The sequence below is a fragment of the Lagenorhynchus albirostris genome, chromosome 6 (assembly GCF_949774975.1).
Source record: "Lagenorhynchus albirostris chromosome 6, mLagAlb1.1, whole genome shotgun sequence".
Classification (NCBI taxonomy): Eukaryota; Metazoa; Chordata; class Mammalia; order Artiodactyla; family Delphinidae; genus Lagenorhynchus; species Lagenorhynchus albirostris.
Window position 1 is genome coordinate 69,267,010 of NC_083100.1, and position 22,639 is coordinate 69,289,648.

Consider the following 22,639-nt stretch of genomic DNA (forward strand, 5'->3'; position numbering starts at 1 on the left):
GTGTAATTCCTGACATTTAATCATTTGGCAGTCTTTTAGGCATAGGTGAATTACTGCACTGTTATTTGAACTGAAGCATCTCATAATATATATGTAACAGATTTTGTATGATGCAAAACTTTACAGCAAGCTATTTGAATGTTTATTAAAAAAATTCTCAAAATGACATGGAAACATGTTTATTGGATAAATAAAAGCACTTAGACATTAAGAGTGTACATTATTCAATAATTTACATCATCATAAGAAAACTGGGGCATGAGTTAACCAGTACAAACTACCAAACTATATTCATATTCCAGTCATACTCCCTGTAAAACTATTTAATTTTTACCTTAGTAATGGATGTCTGTTTACATTAATTATTTTAAAGCATCAAAAATGTGAATTGCATTTCAGCAAAAAAATCCTAGTAATATATTCTCTAAGGCTAATGTTTATGTAATTATCCATCTAATGTAAAGTGCAAAAGAACTGTCTGACAACTGGGGTGGATTGGCATGGAACATTAGTTTTGCTAAGAGGAAGTGTTCTGTGGTTTAAAAAAAAGTTCGGAAAAAACTGGGTCAAATAAAATTAAATGAGATTTTCTGTACCTTAGGCTTTATTAAGCTCCCTGAGGAAGGTGAGACTTTCCCAAATACGTTTGGTCATGGAAACTCCTTCTTCACAGACCTCCTATGACCAAAAGTCATAGGAACACCTTTGGAAAAGGATGACTTAGAGAATTGTGTGAAGAAGTTCTAACACAAAGTGCCATTTGGCAAAACTTACATGAGTCATGTCAAGCCATTTTAAAAGTTTTACCTCAACTATGAGCATCCAAATAAGGAAAATTATAATTGACCTCAGAATAGGACAGTAACAACCACCTGTATAAATCGGATGTTAAGATTCCATGCTACTGAGTCATAGTATCACCCTTATTCAACATGAATGATATAGTGTGTTTACATTAGCTTTTTCCTACAACACTTCTAATTAGAATTCGATATCTTTTATGACTCAGTTAACATGCTCTCACATTATCAAATATATGTTCATGAAAAAAAAATTAACAGCCAGAGGACAAAATTACATGGATTATTTATTCACACATTTTTATAAAGCTGACCAAATGAATTCGACAGGTAATTACATAAAATTATCAATATCAACATGAATATACATTACTTCCTTTCTAGGATTTTTTTAAAGTGAAAGTTTATAAAAGGTTTTTGTTCAAGATACTACCATTCATCCTCCATTTTTAATGAAAAATTTTTAAATGAAAAACTATTAATTTGGTCACGAGCCATATTAAGATTATGCCATTTGCACCGTTAAGCTGGAAGATAGTCAGTTAAAGTGTAAGAAAAAATATGTGGTTTATTAAAACTTCATTAAGAAAGACTTTGGGGTTTGCCCAGAAAGGGACTGGATTAACTGCAGCAGCTTATACCAGGAATCTTAAATGCTAAGGACCTGGTGACTCCACTTTGCAATTTTTGTTAAAAACACCACTCAAAAATGCTTCCATGATGCCTACCATGCTTAGGACCCACATTACACCTAGTGGTAAAGACTTACTGGTTTACTAATGCCAAAATCACTGGCTAATGTTGTCAAGAAAGTCAAACTTATAATTTCTGAACATTTAAACAAAGTGGTAGATTACTGGAGTTTTTTAAACTTTCTATACAGTTAACAGCATTATGTATAAACAATTTAGTTTAAAAGGACAAATTTAAATATTGACATTTCATTAAAAATACGTCATTTCCAGAAAATCTAGATTTAGAAAAAGATGCCATTTTAGGTTACCTATAAAGCACAGAGAAAAAAGTTATGTTTATTAATAATTTTTTTCCACAGGAGACAATAAAACATATTGAAGAAAAATATATACTGCAAAAAATTTAAAAAGGAAAAACAATGCCTCCTGTAGTTTTATTTCACCATAGTTTAATTTATGGTTCACCTAAGGTGATTTAAGATAAAATTTTAGGAAGTACAATTTTCTTCTTCACAGGCAAAGACTCATGAGTTTCTGTTCTCTGATTATGTGATCAAAGAACAAACCCTATTACAAAGATGGCGCAAAATCTAGGCTTCCCCTTCTGGCTCACCCTCAAATACCAACAACTACAAACAAAATTTCCAAGTATAATTTATAACCTTCAGGTAAGTATAAATTAGTTTTATCTAGGCCTTCATCATTTGGCTTCTTATATAATCTATCTTGTAAGTAAGAAAGAAAATTAAAACTAAGAGGTATTTATATCACTTAATCATATACCAATATTTATTATGCAGATATCCCTAAAGTTATAAATTTATATAAATATTACAAATACAAAAACATCTCTTTTACTGCTTTGCATGGTGAGCTAAAGTAAAAACACATAGAAAGAGAAGAGATTTAACAGACAGGAACATGGAAAAGCCCCAAAAGCTTTAATTCAAAGTAGTTCAGTTCGTTTCTTCCAAGCAGAGAAATTCACAGTATTTCTTCAGCCTTCAAATTCTAGACTATCAAATTGTCATAGTGCCCTGCAAAAACTAATACATAAGCAAAATCACCAGCTGGTAACAACAAAATGGTTTTGGTTTTGATTAATTATATTCTACAGAAGCATTTTCACAAGAGGAGAAATTTTGAGTTTCTAAGGCTTGTAACTCAAACCAGTATTATACTAGTAGGGTGAAGTTGACCCTATAATTCCTACATAACAAAAATAAAACAAAACCTTGAAACACTAAAGAACATGTGAAATATAACCTCTCCTTCAGTTAAAAACAAAACAAACTTGGAATCAGGTTAACAGCAACCATCTGAAATGAGAAATGAACAGTTCCATTACCTATCATAGATGAAAATTTCCTCTCTCTCTTAGAAGAAAGACCATCACAAGTAAATTACTCTTTATAAAAGCAATGGTAGTTTTGCCCTTAAAAATGATTTGGAACATAAACTGCCAAAAGTCTGTCATAAAATTTAAAAGTATTTTTATGTTTACTATAAAGTCAAATTGGTATTTCTACCACGATTGAATCTTACATTTGCGTTAAGCTGAAAAACATAAAGAATATGGTCTCTAAAATATATTATTTCCAGTACTGAAACCAGAGATCACTTAAATTTTTTGACAACTGTAAACATATACAGAACACAGTATAAATATCAAAAGTGTAATACAGGATACTTACATCTTCATATATGAAACTCACAACCCCTTGTCGCAAGTGGTCTCTTCTCCTAAAGAAATCTTTAAACAAAAAAATTACTTTTTCTGTTATAATTTAAAATCTATAGTTTTAAATACTTGGTGTCCCCAGGTACTAAAAAATGAATAATTTTATACTCAAGTAAATCTTAAGTGATTTTATGTCCCAGGCAACTGAGATATGAAGAAAACTTTCCAAAACTGAGCTATAACAATTTTTCACTATTTATAATCCTAAATTTTTAAAGCCTTAAAGCTCTGATTAGATTTAATAGATGAATAAAGGGGGAAAATACATAATACCATCAACTTGCTGAAGAAAGTGAGGGACACCATTCAAGAAAAAAGCTACATGATACTGTACCCATAAATGGTCCATACCTGTCAATGCTCGAAGCTTCACACAGCAAGCAACATAATCATCAAAGAAAATTCTGCCATTCTTGCTATAACGTTTAACAATAGCAGTTAATGTTTGAGGACTCAACCTATAACCTAGAAAAAGGGATGCTAGATTAAAACTTCCAAAACTAAACATCAAAAGAACACAACAAACAATGCATTCTTGTTAATAAAGTCATAAAACAAATTAACATTCAAAATTCATTACATAAAAATATACATTAGAAACAAAACACATTCCAATTGAAATTGATCAAAGGTTTCATTACTAATAGTGAGGTGGTACATAATTCTCACAATTCTAGCTTTGTAAAAAAGTGATAGCTAGGAAAAAGAAAATAATTATCTTTTTGTGTTTTTAAAATATATTTTGATTTTGAAATAAGGTCTAGTGTATGTCACAGGTTTTTTTAATGCATCAATATTTCAACCCTGTAATTTTATAGTTCTTTAAAGAATATCAGAGCTCTGGGTGTTTCTGGGAGGACTGGAGGTAGCTGTCCAGTTTTCCCAGCACCACTTATTAAAGAGGCTGTCTTTTCTCCATTGTATGTTCTTGCCTCCTGTGTCATAAATTAGGTGACCATGTGTGTGGGTTTATCTCTGGGCTTTCTATCCTGTACCATTGAACTATATTTCTGTTTTTGTGCCAGTACCATACTGTCTTGATTACTGTAGCTTTGTAGTATAGTTTAAAGTCGGGGAGCCTGATTCCTCCAGCTCCATTTTTCTTTGTCAAGATTGCTTTGGCTATTCGGGGCCTTTTGTGTTTCCATACAAATTGTAAAATTTTTTGTTCTAATTCTGTGAAGAATGCCATTGGTAATTTGATAGGGACTGCATTGAATCTGTAGATTGCTTTGGAATGGCAATCATCAAAAAATCTATAAACAATAAATGCTGGAGAGGGTGTGGTGAAAAGGGAACCCTCTTGCACTGTTGGTGGTAATGTAAATTGATACAGCCACTATGGAGAACAGTATGGAGATTCACTAAAAAACTAAAAATAGAACTACTACATGACCCAGCAATCCCACTACTATACCCTGAGAAAACCATAACTCAAAGGACACATGTACCCCAATATGCATTGCAGCACTATTTACAATAGTCAGGACGTGTAAACAACCTAAACGTCCAATGATAGATGACTGGATACAGAAAATGTGGTACATATATACAATGGAATATTACTCAGCCATAAAAAGGAATGATACCCCAGTGTTCACTGCAGCACTATTTACGATAGCCGTGTCATGTAAGCAGCCTAATTGTCCATCAACAGATGAATGGATACAGAAAATGTGGTATATATACACAATGAAATATTACTCAGCCATAAAAGGGAATGAAATTGAGGGCTTCCCTGATGGTGCAGTGGTTAAGAATCTGCCTGCCAGTGCAGGGGACACAGGTTCGAGCCCTGGTCCAGGAAGATCTCACATGTCACAGAGCAACTAAGCCTGTGCGCCACAACTACTGAGCCTGCGCTCTAGAGCCCGCGAGCCACAACTACTGAAGCCCACATGCCTAGAGCCCATGCTCCACAACAAGGGAAGCCACCACAATGAGAAGCTTGCACACTGCAATGAAGAGCACCCCTGCTCGCTGCAACTAGAGAAAGCCCGTGCACAGCAACAAAGACCCAACACAGCCATAAATAAATAAATAAATACAACAAATCTATTAAAAAAAAGAAAATCAAAGCAAAGGTTATTAGTGATCTTTGCTATCATTCAAACCTATATTTCCCATTGACTATATTGCTTACAAGTGTCTTTTATAGTCAAAGAAAATTTGAGAATCAACATGGTTACTCAGAGGGGGGAGAAATAGGAAAATGTTATTCCATTTTGTCCTATAACCCTTATTCTGTTTCTTCACAGATTTTCATCTTAACCACAGTCTTCTTACTATTTCCTTGGTTCTTTATTGTCTAGCCCAGTGGACTCCAAAAGTTTTTGAATGTGTACTTCTATGAGTAAAAAGTTTTGGATCACTCACTCCCATTATATGTGTATTCATTTAGTTTTAAATTCTATACATGAATTACTATTTGATTATTTACATTTTAAAGTATATATAAAACTAAAATTTAAAAAGAATGGAATAAAAGTAATTAAAAATATAAATTAATATATTCCACTTGTTGCACCCCTAGAGATTGTCTTATGTATTTAATGAACGTGTACACTTTACTATGAAGAATGCTGGCCTAGAATTATTGTCTTTATATATTAATGGATTAGTAGATTTAGACAAAAGACATTAATCTAGTCAAAGGGAAAAATAATAAAAACAAATGCAACAGAAGATAATTCTATGCATAGCTATAATGAAATACAATCCAGGAAACTTGCTAAAAGTAAATGAAAGGTATAAATTAATAGAAGTCATATATGCAAACTAATGTAATTATATGCAAATAAGCCCTGAGCTTTCTATTAGAGAATTATGATCTGGATGTGGGACTGATAAAATTCATAAGATTTTCCATAGCATTCTCAGCAAAAATAATTTGAATATCTTAAAATATATCTGAAGACCTTAAACTTGAAAAATACAGAATACCTCTTTGTTACACTCAACTGCCTATGTGAACTCTTCGGTGGTTTTCTTTTTTGCAATTGGTTATATTAATTTTCCAACACTGTGCTGAATTAAGAACCAAGTTTAATTCATTAGGAATTAAGACTATAGTTGAACTATACATGTTTATATGGCCAGGACTGTCCCTAAAATGACCATCTATTAAAACATCTATTGATACAACGAAACTAATCATGGCTTTGACTTTAAATTGGAATTTGAGGTAATTTGCACTTGGTTCAGATTTCTGAAAGTTAAATAAAATCTTTCAAAAAGTGAGTTCTGTTACAAAAGAATTTTGTTTAAAAATGAGTGTAAATAAAATCACGAAAGTAAATACAATTAAGAAACCTACTTAAAATTGCATTAACTGTAAACAAGTTAAACACCATTTATATTATCACTTTTTGAAAGAAAATAGACTGAGAACCTCAGCTTATCAGAGATGTGCTAAAAATAAATTTACAGTCTTTTAAGATATTCTAAAATGTAGACTTCCCATTTTGAGGTCTTCCGGTGTCTGCTGTGTGTTCTACACTACATAAAAAAAAGAAGAAAAACCAAAAAAACAGGTTTTACTGCTAGAAAGCTAGACTATGTATGGAGACCTGTAATTGAGATAAGGCTTTGCTGTCAAATTAGAGATCTTACCAAGTTACAAAAGAATACAATATAAATGGCAAGTGAGTACAAACAATTAGAATAAATTTAAGTATACTCAACAAAGGAAATTCAGAAATTGTTTTATCAACCAGAGTGTATGAAAGATCATCTTTGGAAAACTCAGAAATAAAATGGTTTTGTTGAAGGTCTTAAATCAGAATGTATCTATAACCTTGAAATCAAATTGGACAACAGCTGGTGAAATAATATACCCTTTTATTACTTAGCAAATTTAAACAATTAATATTCATCTGAACAAAGATGACCTGGATCGACTCTAAAGAATTTAATATTCTTACCCATAGCAGCAATGGCTTGATTCAATTCATGACGCTCTACTGTGCCACTTCCGTCTTTATCAACAGTTATGAAATTTTGCTTCCAGGCATTAAGAGCTGCCCAAAGTTCTTTGAATTCATTAAATCCCATTTTTCCTGTGTAATCTCTCTGATAGTTTTATTAACAAAAATAAATTTTGATACCAAAGAATCTACCTGGACCCCAAACTCCAAATAATTGACTAAAATATTGTTAAGTTCACTTCTGCAAGAGTTAGCCAAATTTAGCATATAAATAGATTTGTGTAAAAATGGAAAAGAATGGAATTCAAACAGGATGTTACAAAGTATTGTTAAACTCTCTAGTTTACTATGATCATTTATCTCTAACAATTGCCTTAATAGTCTATATTCCAATATTTTCTATTTTTAGTCAAGGATACATCCAACATGGCAATCATAATTCTGCAGGTTTCCAAACTGAAGGCTATAAAACATATTTATTATTTGAATTAAATTCTGCCCGATTTTATTTATATAAAATTACAACAATTTCTGTTTCCAAAACAAAACATTTACACATTGCCAAACATACACAATCACCCAATGAACAAACTTTGAATGTTAGGCATGCATAGTAAAAAAAAAAAAAAAAAAAGAGAGACTAAAATAAAAATTACTACCTTCATACTACTCACATCTAGTAAGGGGATTTGGGTAATTAAATAAGCAATTATAAAATACTGAAAATTAAACAAGTGAAAAGGAGGGCTTCAGTCTTCCTAACACAAATGCCAAGTCAGGTTTAAGTAGAAGTTGTCATACGCTGAGATCACATAACTTGAAAGTGTTAGAGATTTGGTTAAAGCTTGGGGTATATGGGAAGGAGAGGCATATGCATATAATGACTTCAGAAAGCCAGATGAGGACCAGGTCACGAAAGTCTTGAATGCCACCCTAAAGTTTTAGACCAATGGAAGTTACTAAAGGATTTTAAGAAACAGAGGGGCAATTCTAAAATTTCCATTTCAGAAACAGTAATTGACAAAGAACATACTAGAGAGTAAAGTAAGATGGACCTGGATGTAGGTAAACCATCTGGTAGTTTACTGCAATCAACCAAGTAAGAAAAAGATGAGCTTCAGAACTGAAAGCAACTGTTTTTTCTTGGGGGAGGGGAAAAGAAAGGAAGAAGAAATAAAGATAACAAGATAGTTTGCTATCTTAAAATCAGGGGTTATTAGAAATATTAACACTTTCATATTTAAAGAACTATAACTGAGGACTCACTAGGCAGAATTTAATTTTTCTAAACCTTATCACAATTACATTCAACTAGCATGCTGATTTATCTCAAGACTAATTACACATAGTCCTGATAAAGGAGATATGTCAGTACAGTCAAGTTTACAAAGTTCTTACTAGTAGCTCATTAAAATAAATGAATGAATAAATAAAAATGCTTAAAATTATTTTACTTTATGCTATTTGATAAAATATTTTGAAATTTTTATAAAGAAAAAAACTATTTCAGCTAAATTTTAGACCCATTAAAGAAAATTATAAAACAATCCAAAAGTTAAAAGAGCTTTCTTTGAATGTTTCATATGGTGTCAATGTTAGAATAGGTGGTTACAGTATTTTCAGACTGACAATTCAACTGACAGTGAATAGCATTTACTATGAGCCAGGTAGTGTGTGTTTTGTGATTTCACATAAACATGCCAAACCTATCCTAGCCCCAATTTTACAAATAAAGCAACTGTGGCCCAGAAAGATAAAGTTTCCCACGTTCACTAGCTAACAGGTGGAAGAGTCAGGATTGGAGCCCAGTGCTCCTTCATACAAAAACTACTCAGGCAAGGAGGGGGAGAAATCTCTGGAATGGCATTCCATCATTTTGTCAAGTAAATGACATCTGTTTTGCCTTAAAGTTAACATGGCACACATTCATTAAGTGGGAGAATCTGAATTGATGATAATAAATGACAAAAATTGAGTCATCAAATAAGCAGACCTTCAATCAATCTCAAAATAGGACCAAGTATATGTAAGATTAAATATGTCTGACGAAGACTGGAGGGAGAGAATTTTTAGGAAAGTTGACAGATTTTCCCTTTCTTCCCACACTCCATTAGAATGGGCAGAATTAAACTGAATTTCTAAAAGTTGTAATCCTTTAGAGAAGAAGAGAATGAGAGAGAAAACAAAGGAATAAAATTTTGCAAGTTGGAAAAGTAGGTGGACCTAAGTTGACAACCTAGATCTGAGAAAGTGGCTTCCTGAACTTGCAATAAGACAACCTGAGAAGCAGCCTGGTTATCCTGGAGGAGACTCCAAACGTTTAAGGACTGGCAGTACGTCTGAAAATGGGTGTGAATGTAGAGACAAAAACCGAAGGACTGACTGAATGTCTATCTAAGGAGCCTTTAGAGCCCCAAATTCCCCTCTTTGCTTCAGCTACATGGATGGCTACTCCCACGCCGGTAGACATCTGGGGTTTTATTCTCTGGAGAGGGCTGTGCACTGCAGGAAACCAGGCACAGATGAGGACAGGACTATCTACTAAGACAAGGAAATTCAATGACAATTTACAAAAGCCTGAGAACCCTGATGAGTCCTCCCTCCTCCGCTCCAGACAGAAGATCAACTGGACAACCAGCCCCAAAGGAAATCCCGAAAGATCCTGATACCCAGTGCTGGAGGACACACTGCCCAGCCAAACCACCAGACTCTGAAGTCTACAGTCAACACCCAGCCTGGCTCTCAGGGCTTCTAACTGGCATTTTAGTTAAATATGAGCAAGCTAGGATCATCAGACACCTGAGAAAAGCACCTAACATGAAAGACAGCCAAACAAACAACGTGGGGAAAAAAACTGGAGGAAGTAGGTTATGTAGGAAGAAAAAAGCTTAAAAAAAAATACATTAACAATCTCAGAGATAAGGGAAGACATCGCATTCATGAAAAAAGAACAAAGCCTCTTGGATTTTAAAAACATGATAGGAGAAATGAAAGACTCAATGGAAGGTTTCGAAAATAAAGCTGAGTGCTCGCTTCAGCAGCACATATACTAAAATTGGAACAATACAGAAAGTAGCATGGCCCTTGCACAAGGATGACACGCAAGTTTGTTCTGTGAAGCGTCCCATAGTTAAAAAAGAAAAAGAAAATAAAGTTGAGGAAATTTCCCCAAAAGTAGAGGAAAATAAGAGGTAGGAGAGAAAAGGTAAGAAAAGTGACCCAGTCCAAAGACACATTCCAGAAAGAAAAAATGGAGAAAACAGTGCTGAACTAATGCAAATGAGTCCTCAGATTAGGAGTGCCCACTGCATTCCCCACACAACCAGGCACAGCACTGTGACATTTCAGACTAGGGACAAAGAAGATCTCACAAGCCTCCACACAGTAATAATAAACGACATACAGGCAGGAAACAAAAGATAAAGCAACAATGGAAGCTGGAAACAATGGAGCAATACCTTTAAAATTCTAAGTCAAAATGATTTGTAATCTGGAGTTCTATACCTGGCCAATCACTTAATTCTGAGGATAGAATGAAAGCATTTTCAGAGAAAGTCTCAAAAAATTTACCTCCCATGCACTTTTATTAAGAAGCTAATTCAATATATTTTATCAAATTTAAAATGACAACAAGGGATGGAATGAAGGGGAGATCCAACTCAAGAGAGAGAAGAAAGGGCTCCAGGAGTGCAAGCATGACAGCTATGCACAGAAAACGAAGCACAACAGAAAGCTCCTGGATGAAGATTAATTTCAGAAAAAGCAAAAAGTTACATTAAAAGAAAAATTAATCATATATTATTATAAGACTCAGGAAGAGCATTTAGATAGTAACAATAAGGCAAATATTGATTAGTGAGCTAATGAAAATTACTTAACAGCAGATGGATGAGGGAGCTCCTGTGTAGAGTACAGGGACACAGGTGAGAGGGTTACATCCTCATCACCCACGGCAGGACATAATAATTGATGATCATTAAAAGTGAAAATCCATAGTGATAAAGGCATGCTATTTTGAGATATGGAGGCAAATTTCAAAAGAATTAGCTGAAGAACTTTAAAGAGATTTTCTCTGCGAGCGGTTAACATTGGGGAGGGAGGAATGCATGCTGAACAGTATTTTCATAACAGGCTTTGCAGAATTATTTGGTTCTTTGAACTATGTGCATGTATATGTGATAAAAATTTTTTTTAATATTTTAAGTATAGAAACAAAAAAGTTAGAAAATGAATTTCCTAGTCCAATTTTAACAGAGAAAAAAAAAGATCTCACGAGAAAAAGTTCCACTAATTCCAGACTGTGTTAAACATTTCTGAAGTTCTTCAGCATCCACTTCACCATCCTGTTACAAAATAATTATAACCTGATTAATAAAATCAGCTGTATAAAAGCATACTAAAATGCTAACTAACTGTTCTAGGCCGATCAATAAATATGCAATCTTCAAAATACTACTCTATTATCAACTACAAAATTATAGAGATAATTATTGACGGCAAAGGCACATTAGAGAACATCACACAACATGAATACTTTTTTCACAATCGAATTTTATTCTATTAAATTATTCAGGTATTTCAAATATAAGTTGTATTCTCTACTTCTGAAAAATAGCATAATCACTCTGTCCTATAATAGTGCAAAGTAATACCTTGTGAGAATCATTATACCTCTACTTAAAATAGTTAGAAAAATGCCTAAAATGCTAAAATGCGTTCAGAGAAGTCTCAAACACTTTCCTTTCATGCCCATTTTGAGAGGAGATTATTTCTAAAGGATACTGAATCTTTAACTGGGAAGAGAAAATATCTTTTTCCTCCACAGCATTAACCTCAGCAAAGTTTTAGAGTCCCCTCTGATTTTTTGTCCAAATATTCTTGTTTGACCTTCCTATGGGAAAAAAATTTTTTTTATCACAAGTAACCACAATGGAAGTGAAACAGGTTGAATACTCTCATTATGTTTCAGTACCTCATCCTATTTTCTACAAAAATAAAGAGTAATTTACTTGGAAGCATCACATACACTGTCACAAATTCAAAACAACAGCTCTGAGAAAGGATTAAGGAGGCAAATTTAAAACACGTAATTTGTAAGAACCCAAGAAAAAAACAAAACTTTTACAAACTACTTCTAAGAAGTATTATAGACACTTCTAAGGAGTATTATAAACATTATCAGGCAAGTGAGAGACTAACCTTTAAATATAAGGAAGTTTAAGAAAACTCAGTAGTCACAGTTATGTTTTAATGCGATATTAAAAAAATTAACGCAAAAATTCTGTGAATAAATATCCAGTTTTTAAACAAAGGATCTGACCCTGTGCTTGCATCATTCACTTCATTTGTCTCTTGATTTTGACCCTGTTTAGGTCTATCAAGCCTGTTAGATTTACCTGACGGTTTTACATTTTTAAGATATTAAAGTATGTACTGGTTTATTTATTGTATTTTAGTCTGCTTGTTTCTGGAAAATAAACCCAAGTATTTATTAGAACAACTTAACTCAAGGGAAAGGATTTTATATTTCAGTGAAGTCTGATTCTGGACACAATCTAGGTGGGGAAAATCACAAAACCACTAGGTACGGAAGGGTGACACGGAGAGAGGAAGGGAAACGTGGAAGGGGACAAAAGGTTAGGGGAGGGGTGAGGAGAATAAACAAAAACTTCACTCACTGTAAGTTTAAGGAACCAATATTCCAAAGTATGTGGAAAAATCTAATGTTCAGAAAGACAGTCCACAAGAATGAACCATTTCAGAACAAATTCATACAGGATGAAAGAATTTTATAGAGCAATCATTAAAACAAGTATGCTAAGAAAATGCAGAGAAATAAATGAACAGATATGTTCCATTTAGAAAGAATAAGAAATTCATCCATTTAACACATATCTATTGAACAACCTAACATGTTCAAGCACCATTAAATGGACTAAGTACCAAGCCGTGTCCAAAACAAATTCCTCGCCTTCATAGAGGTTACATTTTAGTGGTGGGAGACAGGCGGTAAAGCAGAAATTACATCTGATGGTAGTAAGTGCTGAGGGAAAAAATACAGCAGAGTAAAGGTGCTAAGAAGGAGTGTTGTGGAGTACGGCGAGGAGGCCAATGGTATTTTACATAGATGGTAAAGCAGAGCCTTTTGGTAAAGCAGGCGAATTTTGAGAGATTTGAAGAAAGTGAAGGAGCGAGCTATGCAGACATCTGAGGCAGAGTGCTCTGGGCCCGAGTTGTCCAAAACAGAAGCCACTAGCCCTACATTCCACCGAGCACTTAAATGTGCCTAGTCTGAAGAGAGATGTTCTGTTAGTGTAAAATACACACCAGATTTCCAAGACTTAGTAACCACGACATAGAGTAAAATATCTTATTAATAAGTTTTACATGATTACATGTTGAAATGTTAATCTTTTTTGATACACTGGGTTAGATAAAATATTCTATTAAAATTAATTTCACCTATTTCTTTTTACTCCTTAAAATGCACTACTTGGAGGCTTGAGAACTACACATGTGGCTTGCGTTTGTGGCTCACACTCTATTTAATTTGGACAGTGCAGTTCTAGGCAAAGAGAACAAGTATAAGGGTCGGAGGATGTTCTTGGTGTTGCTATCATCTTCACTCACTCACCTTGAGCACGCCTCTCCCTGTACCGTTATCATTTCCCACAGGTCTATCTCCCTGACTAGACAGAGATCGTCTAGGTCAGTATCTGAGTTTCATTTACCTTTCATCCCCAGACCCTAGCCCAGTATCTAGTACAAAGCAAGTTAGCTGTTTGGTAGAATGTAGATAATTCCTTTGGTTCTTCACTAAACTGTAGTCATTTCTGACAGTTGTAGCCATATTCATTTACTATTTCAAAAGGTTGAAACTATTACAATTTCTCATTCAAGTATGGATTAAATTTAAAAGTCTAAAACCTAATTAACGAATGAAATTCTATTTTGCATGTGTTTTTATAGAATTTTGGAGTTTTTCTAATAACCTGAATAGCTTTGCAGAAAGTTATTTATCACTATCAGAAAGCATTATCCTGGTACACTACATCACACTAGTATTTAATACATTTTATAAAAATATGTTATCTTAATTAACTAACAAGCAGTGTCTTCCTAAATTATAAGGAGAAAATCCAAGGGATCATTTTGGATCTCTTTACAGGCAGTTTGAGCTGAGGATTGTGATCAACTATCTAAACCCTCAACTAAATTACCTATCATTAGGGGTAGAAAACTGCATTTTCTAATTAAATATTAAGAGCTTTAGATAGATAATTAACAAAAAATCAATTGCCCTTGGTTGGGTTAACTGATAGGCAGCAAGATTTCGAAATGATATTCAAGTTCAAGTCCTATTTGTTAGGCTAATCAATCTTAATCTCTACTTACTCATCTATAATAAAAGAGCACATCCATCTGACCTACCTCACAGAGCTGCTGTGTGGAAAAATGCAAGCAGTGTGCACATTAAAGTTAAAGTTGTTGGTATTATCAAGATACTTCTGTGTGTATACGTGTGTGTTCCTATGTGTATTTATGAACGTACTAACCAGAATTTCCCTGAATCAACTGATGATTGAATCATTACTGTTAGGAAAACATCCTCCTATAAAAAGGGACACTGCAGAAACTTTTAATTGGACATTTCTCAGAGTATCTTTAATTATGAGGCCTATCAAAAAAGAATATAGCTGCAGAGGTGAGTTTGGTAACTAGGTTCTAGGATCATAATGTATAAATCTGATACTACACTTGAACCCTTAAAGCCAGACAAAATTCATCATATAAGAGAACTGTCTAAATATTTGGATGAAAAATTGAAAATGAGATAGTTTATGCATCCATTCAATGACTAATATAATCCTAGTGCCTCCTGGGTAAAAGACAATATGACAAGGGCCACGTCCTTATGGAATTTAATTATTCAAAAGCACAAGACTGAAAAATTTAAGGAAAGTATCAAATAGTACAATCATAGCAAATTATTGTTGACAACTGTTACAATGAAATAGTTCTTAAGTCAAAAAAAGTCTCTAAATATATATGTCTGGTTCTTATGTTTTAAGTTGTAATTTTATAAAATGGATTTATTATATAGTCAGCTATAGATAACATACTTATTCCCAGTATTATACTTAAGAGTTCCTTGCAGATAAGAGTGGCATAATGCAACAGTTAGGATTGCATTTAACTACAAAACAATTAGAAAATGTTATAAAAGGGGCTTAAACAAATCAATGTTTATTGTTTTTATACAAGAAGTCTGGGGCTATGCAGAACAAGACTCTGTGGCAACTTAATGAGGCCATCAGTCTCTTTCCATGTTTCCACATTCCCCATCCATAGGCCTTTATCTCAAGCTTGTTGCCTCAAGATCACAATGTGGCTGCAGCACCTCCATACTGCAAGTCCCCTTTCCAGGCAGTAGGATGAAGGCAGAGAAAGGGCCAACACTAGTTCCAGGAAAGCTTTCCTCATTTGGAAAAGGAAAGCATCCCAAAGAAATTACACCTACATCTCAATGGCCAGTCTTATGGCACATGGTTGCCTTTATAGAAAGGTGTCTGAGATGGTATTAGGGCTTTCCAACCGCTACCACACGTGAAAAGGGAAAAGGAGGTTTTGAATGGAATTCGGGTAGCCAAAACAAAGTGTCTGCCACACGTAATAATTCTGTGCATATCCTCTATTTCTAGAAGGGCACATGGGACCTAGTGAACATTTAAGTGATTGAATAATGAATGGAAAATGTTACCAAACTTCTATGAAATTCTATGCACTCAATAAATCATTCTTGACCACTATAAAAGAAAAGAGACATGGACTGTGACTGAGACCCAAGTATGAATCTCTGTCTCTGCTCATTAGTCTGGTATTTGTCCCTTCGTTCTGCCTTGTTTCCTTTATCTTTTCCTGATTTGCTTTACCATCCTCAAGCCTCTCCCGGAAACACCCACAATTTACAAGTCTCCTTTGTGATACTCTGCCCCAGCTTCCTCAAGGAGATTTACATACAGATCTCTTTTTCGCAGATCCTATCTGGCTCAATCTCCACGCACCACCCTGGTTACTCCTAACATGTCAGACATCAAACTAACAGACTTTTTAATGAGGTAATTATGACTACCCTCATCTCTGATCTCAAGAAGAAAATGAGTCTAGATAAGTTTAAAATGCAAGTTTCATATACATTTAAAATGACACACTAAATAAAAGAGCTGACATTTGTTTTAAGTTGCAATCAGTTTTTAAAACTGATATTTGTGCTATATATTTAGGATTTTACCTGGTCAGCAACAGCAGTGAAGTATGTCCACATGGGGTCTCCCGCTGAGGAATAACTGTCCGGATAAGCTGGGTATGCAGGGTATCCACCAGGGAGCACAGCTGGCCCTGTTCCTGGCATTGGCTGTCCCATTTGCATCTGATTGCTAAAATTTCCAAGCTATTAAGAGTGAAAAAGGAGAAGGTTATTAATACAAATATTACCTATTATCCACTGAAGGTGGTTTAAAAGAAAATACTTATGAGAAGTCCATTGAAAAGCAAACTCGAGTTACTGAAAGCTCCCAAATTATCACAAAAGCTGTTAACTACAAACTGCGAGATGCCCTGCATTACTTAATTCAGCTCATCAACAAATGTTATCCAACATGTTTTAAAGTGTTGAAGAAAAAAGAAGTCTCTAGCCTCTAAGAATGAGGCACACTTTAAAAAAGTAAAAAATACAAGAAGCAAAAAGTAAAAAATACAAGAAAATTTCACCTAGAGTAAAACTAAGAAGTAGTATACCTAAAGACACATACAAATACATGGTAAATACAATACAACAAAACTGTGAATGAATCATGGGAAGATGCATAGGGCTGAAACATCCCCTCCATTAGAAAATATTTATTTTTTAAAAAGCAAGATATCAATGAACAGAACAATAAAGTGATAATTCCAACAATAGTCCTCTTCAAAACTGATAATAAGAATAACAACAACAAGAATACCAACAATAATAATACTCAGCTAATGTTTATTGAGAGCTTTTTATATTGCAGGTACTGTTCTAACTACTTTCCATCTACCATGTGATTTGATTTCCCAACAACTCAGTGAGATATGAAAGTACTAACCTTTTTTCAGGTGAGGATGTGAAACTTCAAGAGGTTTCCTGAATTAGTTAAGGTCAAATGGCTAGTAAGAAATAGATCATGATTCAAATATAAAGCTGACCCCAGAGACTACATACTGTTTGTTTCCTGCTATGGCTCTGGTTACTGTCTTCTTTTCACTTTGGAACTTGGTATACATTTTTTTATATCTTAGAGAGATATTTTGCTCACTGTTTTTAATGAGTCTGGAGGAGGAATAAGTATCAAGATTGTTCATTATTCCATTTGGAACAAAAATCTTGATCTGCATCTTTGAAGAATAAGCAGAGATTGATGGGCAAAAAGAGAAAAGAATTCTAAGAGGGGGAAAAAGGCAAAAGGTAGGAGGCTTTAGTGGCAGTTTGAAAAGCTGCAGCATGGGATATGGTAAAGGCAAAAGGTATGCAGAAAGTATGGGAGCTCCAGGAAATGTGTTCAAGGATCAAAAACTAGATTATGAAGCAATGAAGTATAAGAAAGGGAACAATAAACATTAAAACAATATAATGAATTCGAAAAAAAAGTAACTGTTTAAAAGTTATTCTTTGAAAAGAGACAGACTGTCAAAGGACAGGCCAGTTTCTGGAATAAAAAAGAGAAGTGTATATAACCACAAAGAGAATTCAAATTAAAAAATACATATTAACAAATGCTCATGAACACCTCTTTACCAATACATTTGAAAATGTAGGGGCTTCCCTCGTGGCGCAGTGGTTAAGAATCCGCCTGCCAATGCAAGGGCCATGGGTTCGAGCCCTGGTCCGGGAAGATCCCACATGCCGCAGAGCAACTAAGCCCGTGTGTCACAACTACTGAGCCTGCACTCTAGAGTCTGCGAGCCATGAGCCACAACTACTGAAGCCCGCGTGCCTAGAGCCCATGCTCCACAACAAGAGAAGCCACCGCAGTGAGAAGCCCATGCACGCAATGAAGAGTAGCCCCGGCTCTCCCCAACTAGAGAAAGCCCGCACGCAGCAATGAAGACCCAACACAGCCAAAAGTAAAATAAAATAAAGTTTAAAAATTAAAAAAAAAATGTAAATGAAATGGGCCTTCTAAAAGTATCTAAATTCTATAAATTACAAATATTGATTCAAGGAAAAAAAAACTTCCTATTTCTAATAAGGGTAACTAGGATAAGATCAATCTTCACACACACACAAAAAATTTTCATAAAATATTATTTTTTAATATTAAAGGAAAAAGGTAAAATTTCCTCACTCATACGGGGAAACACTTCCAGGCCAATACTGGGGGACAAGTCTAGACCCAGAGGTAAAAGGATTAGCAAAATTCCCAAAGCAGCTTTTGCTCTGACGCAAAAAACAAACACCTAGACTTTGGTTCCAAGGCCTCCAAGGACGTGGAGGGCAATCAAGGCCTGGGGCACATCCAAGAAATTAAGGCTTACTGGAGACCCTCACACCTTAAGCTTCACAGAAGGAAAACTGAAAAAACTTTTTTCTAAGAAGAGAGGCCAAACTAAATATAAGCCTATTAGCGAAAAGCTCATATTGAGGTGGTGCCAGGAGACTGGCTATAGACCCTCTACTGTGGCATCTCCATGTATGCCTGGAGGGTTCAGCATACTTGTTTTTTAATCAAAGTCAGGCAAGCAGTATTATATGAAGAACCTGGCCTTAGGAATAACCTTCTATCTACCTTTCCTTCCTGTCTCGCAATATTAACTTCTCCAAAATCCAAAAATGTCAGAGCCTGCTGGAGGCCAGATTAAAGATGGTTGCAAATTCTTTGCAACCTTTCCCCTGCAAAGGCAAAGACTTTCTCTACTCCCTTGAATCTGGGCTGGGCCTGTTTCAGCTTTATCTGGTAGAAACTGCACCACATGCATTCCAGGCTTAAGACTTTTAAGAGGACACACAGCTTTAGTTTCTCTCTTAGAACATGGCCAGCATGAAGAAGCTCAAGACCCATGTGGAAGGGCCCACATGGAGGGAAACTCAGACCCCTAGCCTACAAAGTAAACCCTGAAAAGTAGTTTATAATAAATTCATATTTCAAGTTGTCTTCCCAATAGTTTCAAATGAATCAAAACTGACCATTAGGTCATCATTGTCATGACCTGGTAATGCGACTGAAGAAAACCTTGGACTTGTGTCAGCAATGTCATTTTCATGTAGTTTTGCACACTTTTGAATCTTTAGTACTATCTTTGATCCCTAGTTTCGTCCCAGAAATTTTCAACTACTTGTCCATTTTGTGAGGGTTACTTTGGATAAACTAGATCATATAATCTGTAACCCTGGAGAATTCTGCACATATAAACTGTGTAATAAGTCACAACAGGCTGCATAGAACTCCACTTCATACCTCAGGATACCAGCTGTACCTTATGTCAGTGTTCTTCAAACATTTGCTTCCCTATCCCTAAAACAATGTTGAAAAGTTATATACTTTTCCCCACAGTTTATGCTGACACTTGACGTTCTTAAGTCAAATGTATTAGGCATTAAGCAATGCCTAATACACTGTAAATCTTGACATTCACAAATGATGTCTTACATCACTCTTTGGAAAGTATCCGTTGCTATCTACATACTATAATGACCTGATACTTGCTCCTACCCATTTTTTTTTTTTAAGAGAAATGAAAAGGCTCTTCTGGAACACTCAGAAATTTTACCTTTTTCCTTTTATTCTTGGAACATATTTTTTATTCTATTTCTTCCTCATCTGTATAAGCTTTCTATGCTTAAAATGTATCATTATGCTTGAAAATACTGATCACACTATAACACTTACCTAAAATAAAAATATGTATGTAAACTGAAATTTTAAATTTTGTTTTATTTCCTGTTACCATAATGGATACTACAGTCACAACTCCCAACTCCCAAAAGTGATGCAGGATAAACAGTTACGTAAGAAAGTATAATCTTCTCCACCTCCCCACTCCCCCATCCCCGCCCCAAAATTCTAGAAGAACACTGTCCTTGGTAGAATAGTAAACATTAGGAGACATTTAGCATACCTTAATTTATTCATAAGCAACATAGAGAACAGAAAAGAAGTGGTCAAAAAATTCAGGAAAAGGATGTCTAGCAAAACCGGGGAGGAGGGAGTAAGGAGGATTGGACAGAGGGCGGACCACAAAAGATTACTGGAACAAGAAAAAGGATGCTTTGTTCCTCCATTCCAGGGAAGAAATTTCTAAAAACACTCCACACCCTTGGCTCCACAAGGACTCGTCTAAGGGTTCCTCAGGGACCAGAACACCTGCGGCTCCCCGCTCGGCCCCAGCCCCGGCTTCCTACACGGCGCGAAGTCCCGGCGCCGCCGGGTACCAGAGGCGGGCGAAGTTAGCAGGGACCGACCGAAGGCGGATCCGGCACGTTGGCACCGCCCGCCGGAGCGCCACACCCCGCGGAGGCAGAGGCCGCGCCGAAGCGGCCAGGACTCACCCCTCCTCCGTATCGCGGGTAGGCCATGACAATCTTGCGAACGTCAACCGTCACCCTCCGAGTCAGCGTCCGCCAGGCTGGGAGAAAAGCGGAGGTACAGCTGCAGGTGAAGGTGAGGTTGACCGACTCGCTGGCCGCGCCGTTCACTTCCTCGAGACCAACCCCCCCCCCGGAGTCCAGCTCTGCCCTACTCAGCTTGGATTGGCTGAGACCGGCCCTTCGGAGCCTATAGTACCTAAGCCCGCCCCTTCCCCGAGGCTAGTCCCATCCATCTCGTCTCTGATTGGCTTCACGCGGCCAGCCTTTTCCTACTCCTCTTTTATTGACTCGCTCGGGTCTTGCGCTCTCTCCTCGCTAAACAGAGAATCCTTTGCAACAGTAACTTCAACCCTCTTTGGAAAGGCTCTGTAGGTCGGTTTCTTTTCTCCTTAGAAACCCAGACCAGCAAGTGCATGACTTCTTTTAACCTCCACTCTTTTGAAGCTGGGCTACCGAATACTTATCTATGAATTTCAAAACTTGAAGAGTTACTAACATCTATTTTTCCGTAGCGTTGATGTCACATCATCAAAACTATGAAACCTTGACCTCTACTCCAAAGGTAGTGCTTCTGGGCTAAAACTCTCTTGACACCAAGTTTTACCAAAAGGTTATTATAGTTTGTTACATAAATGGTGACCAGCAGTTGCCAGATTTAGCAAATAAAAATACAGATGTCCAGTTAAATTTTTTTTTTTTTTTTTTTTTTTTTGCGGTACGCGGGCCTCTCACTGCTGTGGCCTCTCCCGCCGTGGAGCACAGGCTCCGGACGCGCAGGTCCAGCGGCCATGGCTCACGCACCCAGAAACTCTGCGGCATGTGGGATCCTCCTGGATCGGGGCACGAACCCGTGTCCCCTGCATCGGCAGGCGGACTCTCAACCACTGCACCACCAGGGAAGCCCTAGTTAAATTTTATTCTAAAAAAAAAAAATGAAAATTTTAAAATATGAGTATGTCCCAAACATTGCCTGGATCATACTTATACCAAAAAAATTATTCGCTGTTTACACGCTGATAATATACAAGGCATCCTATATATTATCTGGCAACCCGACAAATGACTCAACATTTGGGCAAACTCTTTAAGTTGTGCCTCCTAATTATATCTGTAAGGTCGGATCTTAACAAACGGCACCGCGAAACAGAGGAAAGCTTCAAGTGAGCTTTATTAGGGAGCGCTCGCGGGCGAGGTTCACTGGTACGAGAGAAAGGGGCCAGAGAAGTCGCACCCGGGCAAGGGTTGGGCAAGATTTTATAGGGGAAGAAGGGAAAAGGGTGTGGTGAATCTGGGAGGGCGCAGGGTATTCCTTATTTGGTGGTCTTTTTGGGTATCCTGGGGGACCGTTAGTCCCGCCCCTCGAAAGGCGGGAAGGCTGGTCTGGGTTCAAAGTCCCCAGGTCAGTTCCTGGAACTGGGTGGTCCGGAATGTCTCCAGGGCAGTTTCTGGAACTGGGTGGTCCGGAGATTTCGGTCTGATGCAATCTGTGAATCTGATTGTGTTCCCCTGCCTCGGGCCAGTTGGCCTCACAATATCCACCGAGGAACAGCTTGGTTTTTAATCACTTGGTGCAAAGTTAAATGCTCAATTACTTTGATTTATTAAGTAATAGTCATTGACAGTTCTGCTTTTCTCTGGAGCTCAAATGAATTTTGTAGCTCCAGCTTGAAAAGGACAGGACACACACAGTGACCAGACAGCTGTAGACTTAGTTTAAAAACAAACAAAAAGACCATAATGATATTATTTTGAGTTATCTCTGAAGAATAAGACAACTACTAAAATGTTTCTTAAAAATAAGAATGTGGAAGAAAATGTCATCTATTAGCAGAGGAAATCAACCTTGCAAAGCTGAGTAACTGTTGGTC

The 22,639-nt window shown here is 36.1% G+C and overlaps 1 protein-coding gene and 1 non-coding gene across 4 annotated transcripts; one reads left to right on the forward strand and one right to left on the reverse strand.

Annotated features, from left to right (window-relative positions):
- Positions 1-85: 85 nt before the first annotated feature.
- On the reverse strand, positions 86-20,877 carry GCA (grancalcin). Of its 3 annotated transcripts, none has more exons than XM_060151479.1 (8): positions 20,733-20,877; positions 16,455-16,613; positions 11,436-11,505; positions 7,582-7,625; positions 7,160-7,307; positions 3,588-3,701; positions 3,190-3,248; positions 86-2,541 (listed from the first exon to the last, which is right to left on the reverse strand). In XM_060151479.1, the coding sequence occupies exons 1-8, from the start codon at positions 20,757-20,759 to the stop codon at positions 2,515-2,517; spliced, it is 648 nt and encodes a 215-aa protein (XP_060007462.1). In that variant the 5' UTR covers positions 20,760-20,877; the 3' UTR covers positions 86-2,514. The 3 variants fall into 3 exon arrangements, with proteins under 3 accessions (XP_060007462.1, XP_060007461.1, XP_060007460.1); XM_060151478.1 differs by having other exon boundaries at positions 86-2,814; XM_060151477.1 differs by lacking the exon at positions 86-2,541 and having other exon boundaries at positions 2,935-3,248.
- LOC132522566 (U6 spliceosomal RNA) lies at positions 10,188-10,296 on the forward strand. The gene has a single exon (XR_009541300.1). It is a non-coding gene; the product is annotated as a U6 spliceosomal RNA (small nuclear RNA).
- Positions 20,878-22,639: the final 1,762 nt, after the last annotated feature.

Coding starts and splice junctions, on each gene's coding strand:
- GCA (XM_060151477.1), bottom strand. CDS start 20,759: ATGGCCTACCCGCGATACGGAGGAGGG. Junction 7,626..11,435: donor AATTAGTGGAACTTTTTCTC/GTGAGATCTTTT, acceptor TATGTTTTATAG/CCTTCAGTTTGGAAACCTGC. Junction 3,702..7,159: donor TCAAGCCATTGCTGCTATGG/GTAAGAATATTA, acceptor CCCTTTTTCTAG/GTTATAGGTTGAGTCCTCAA.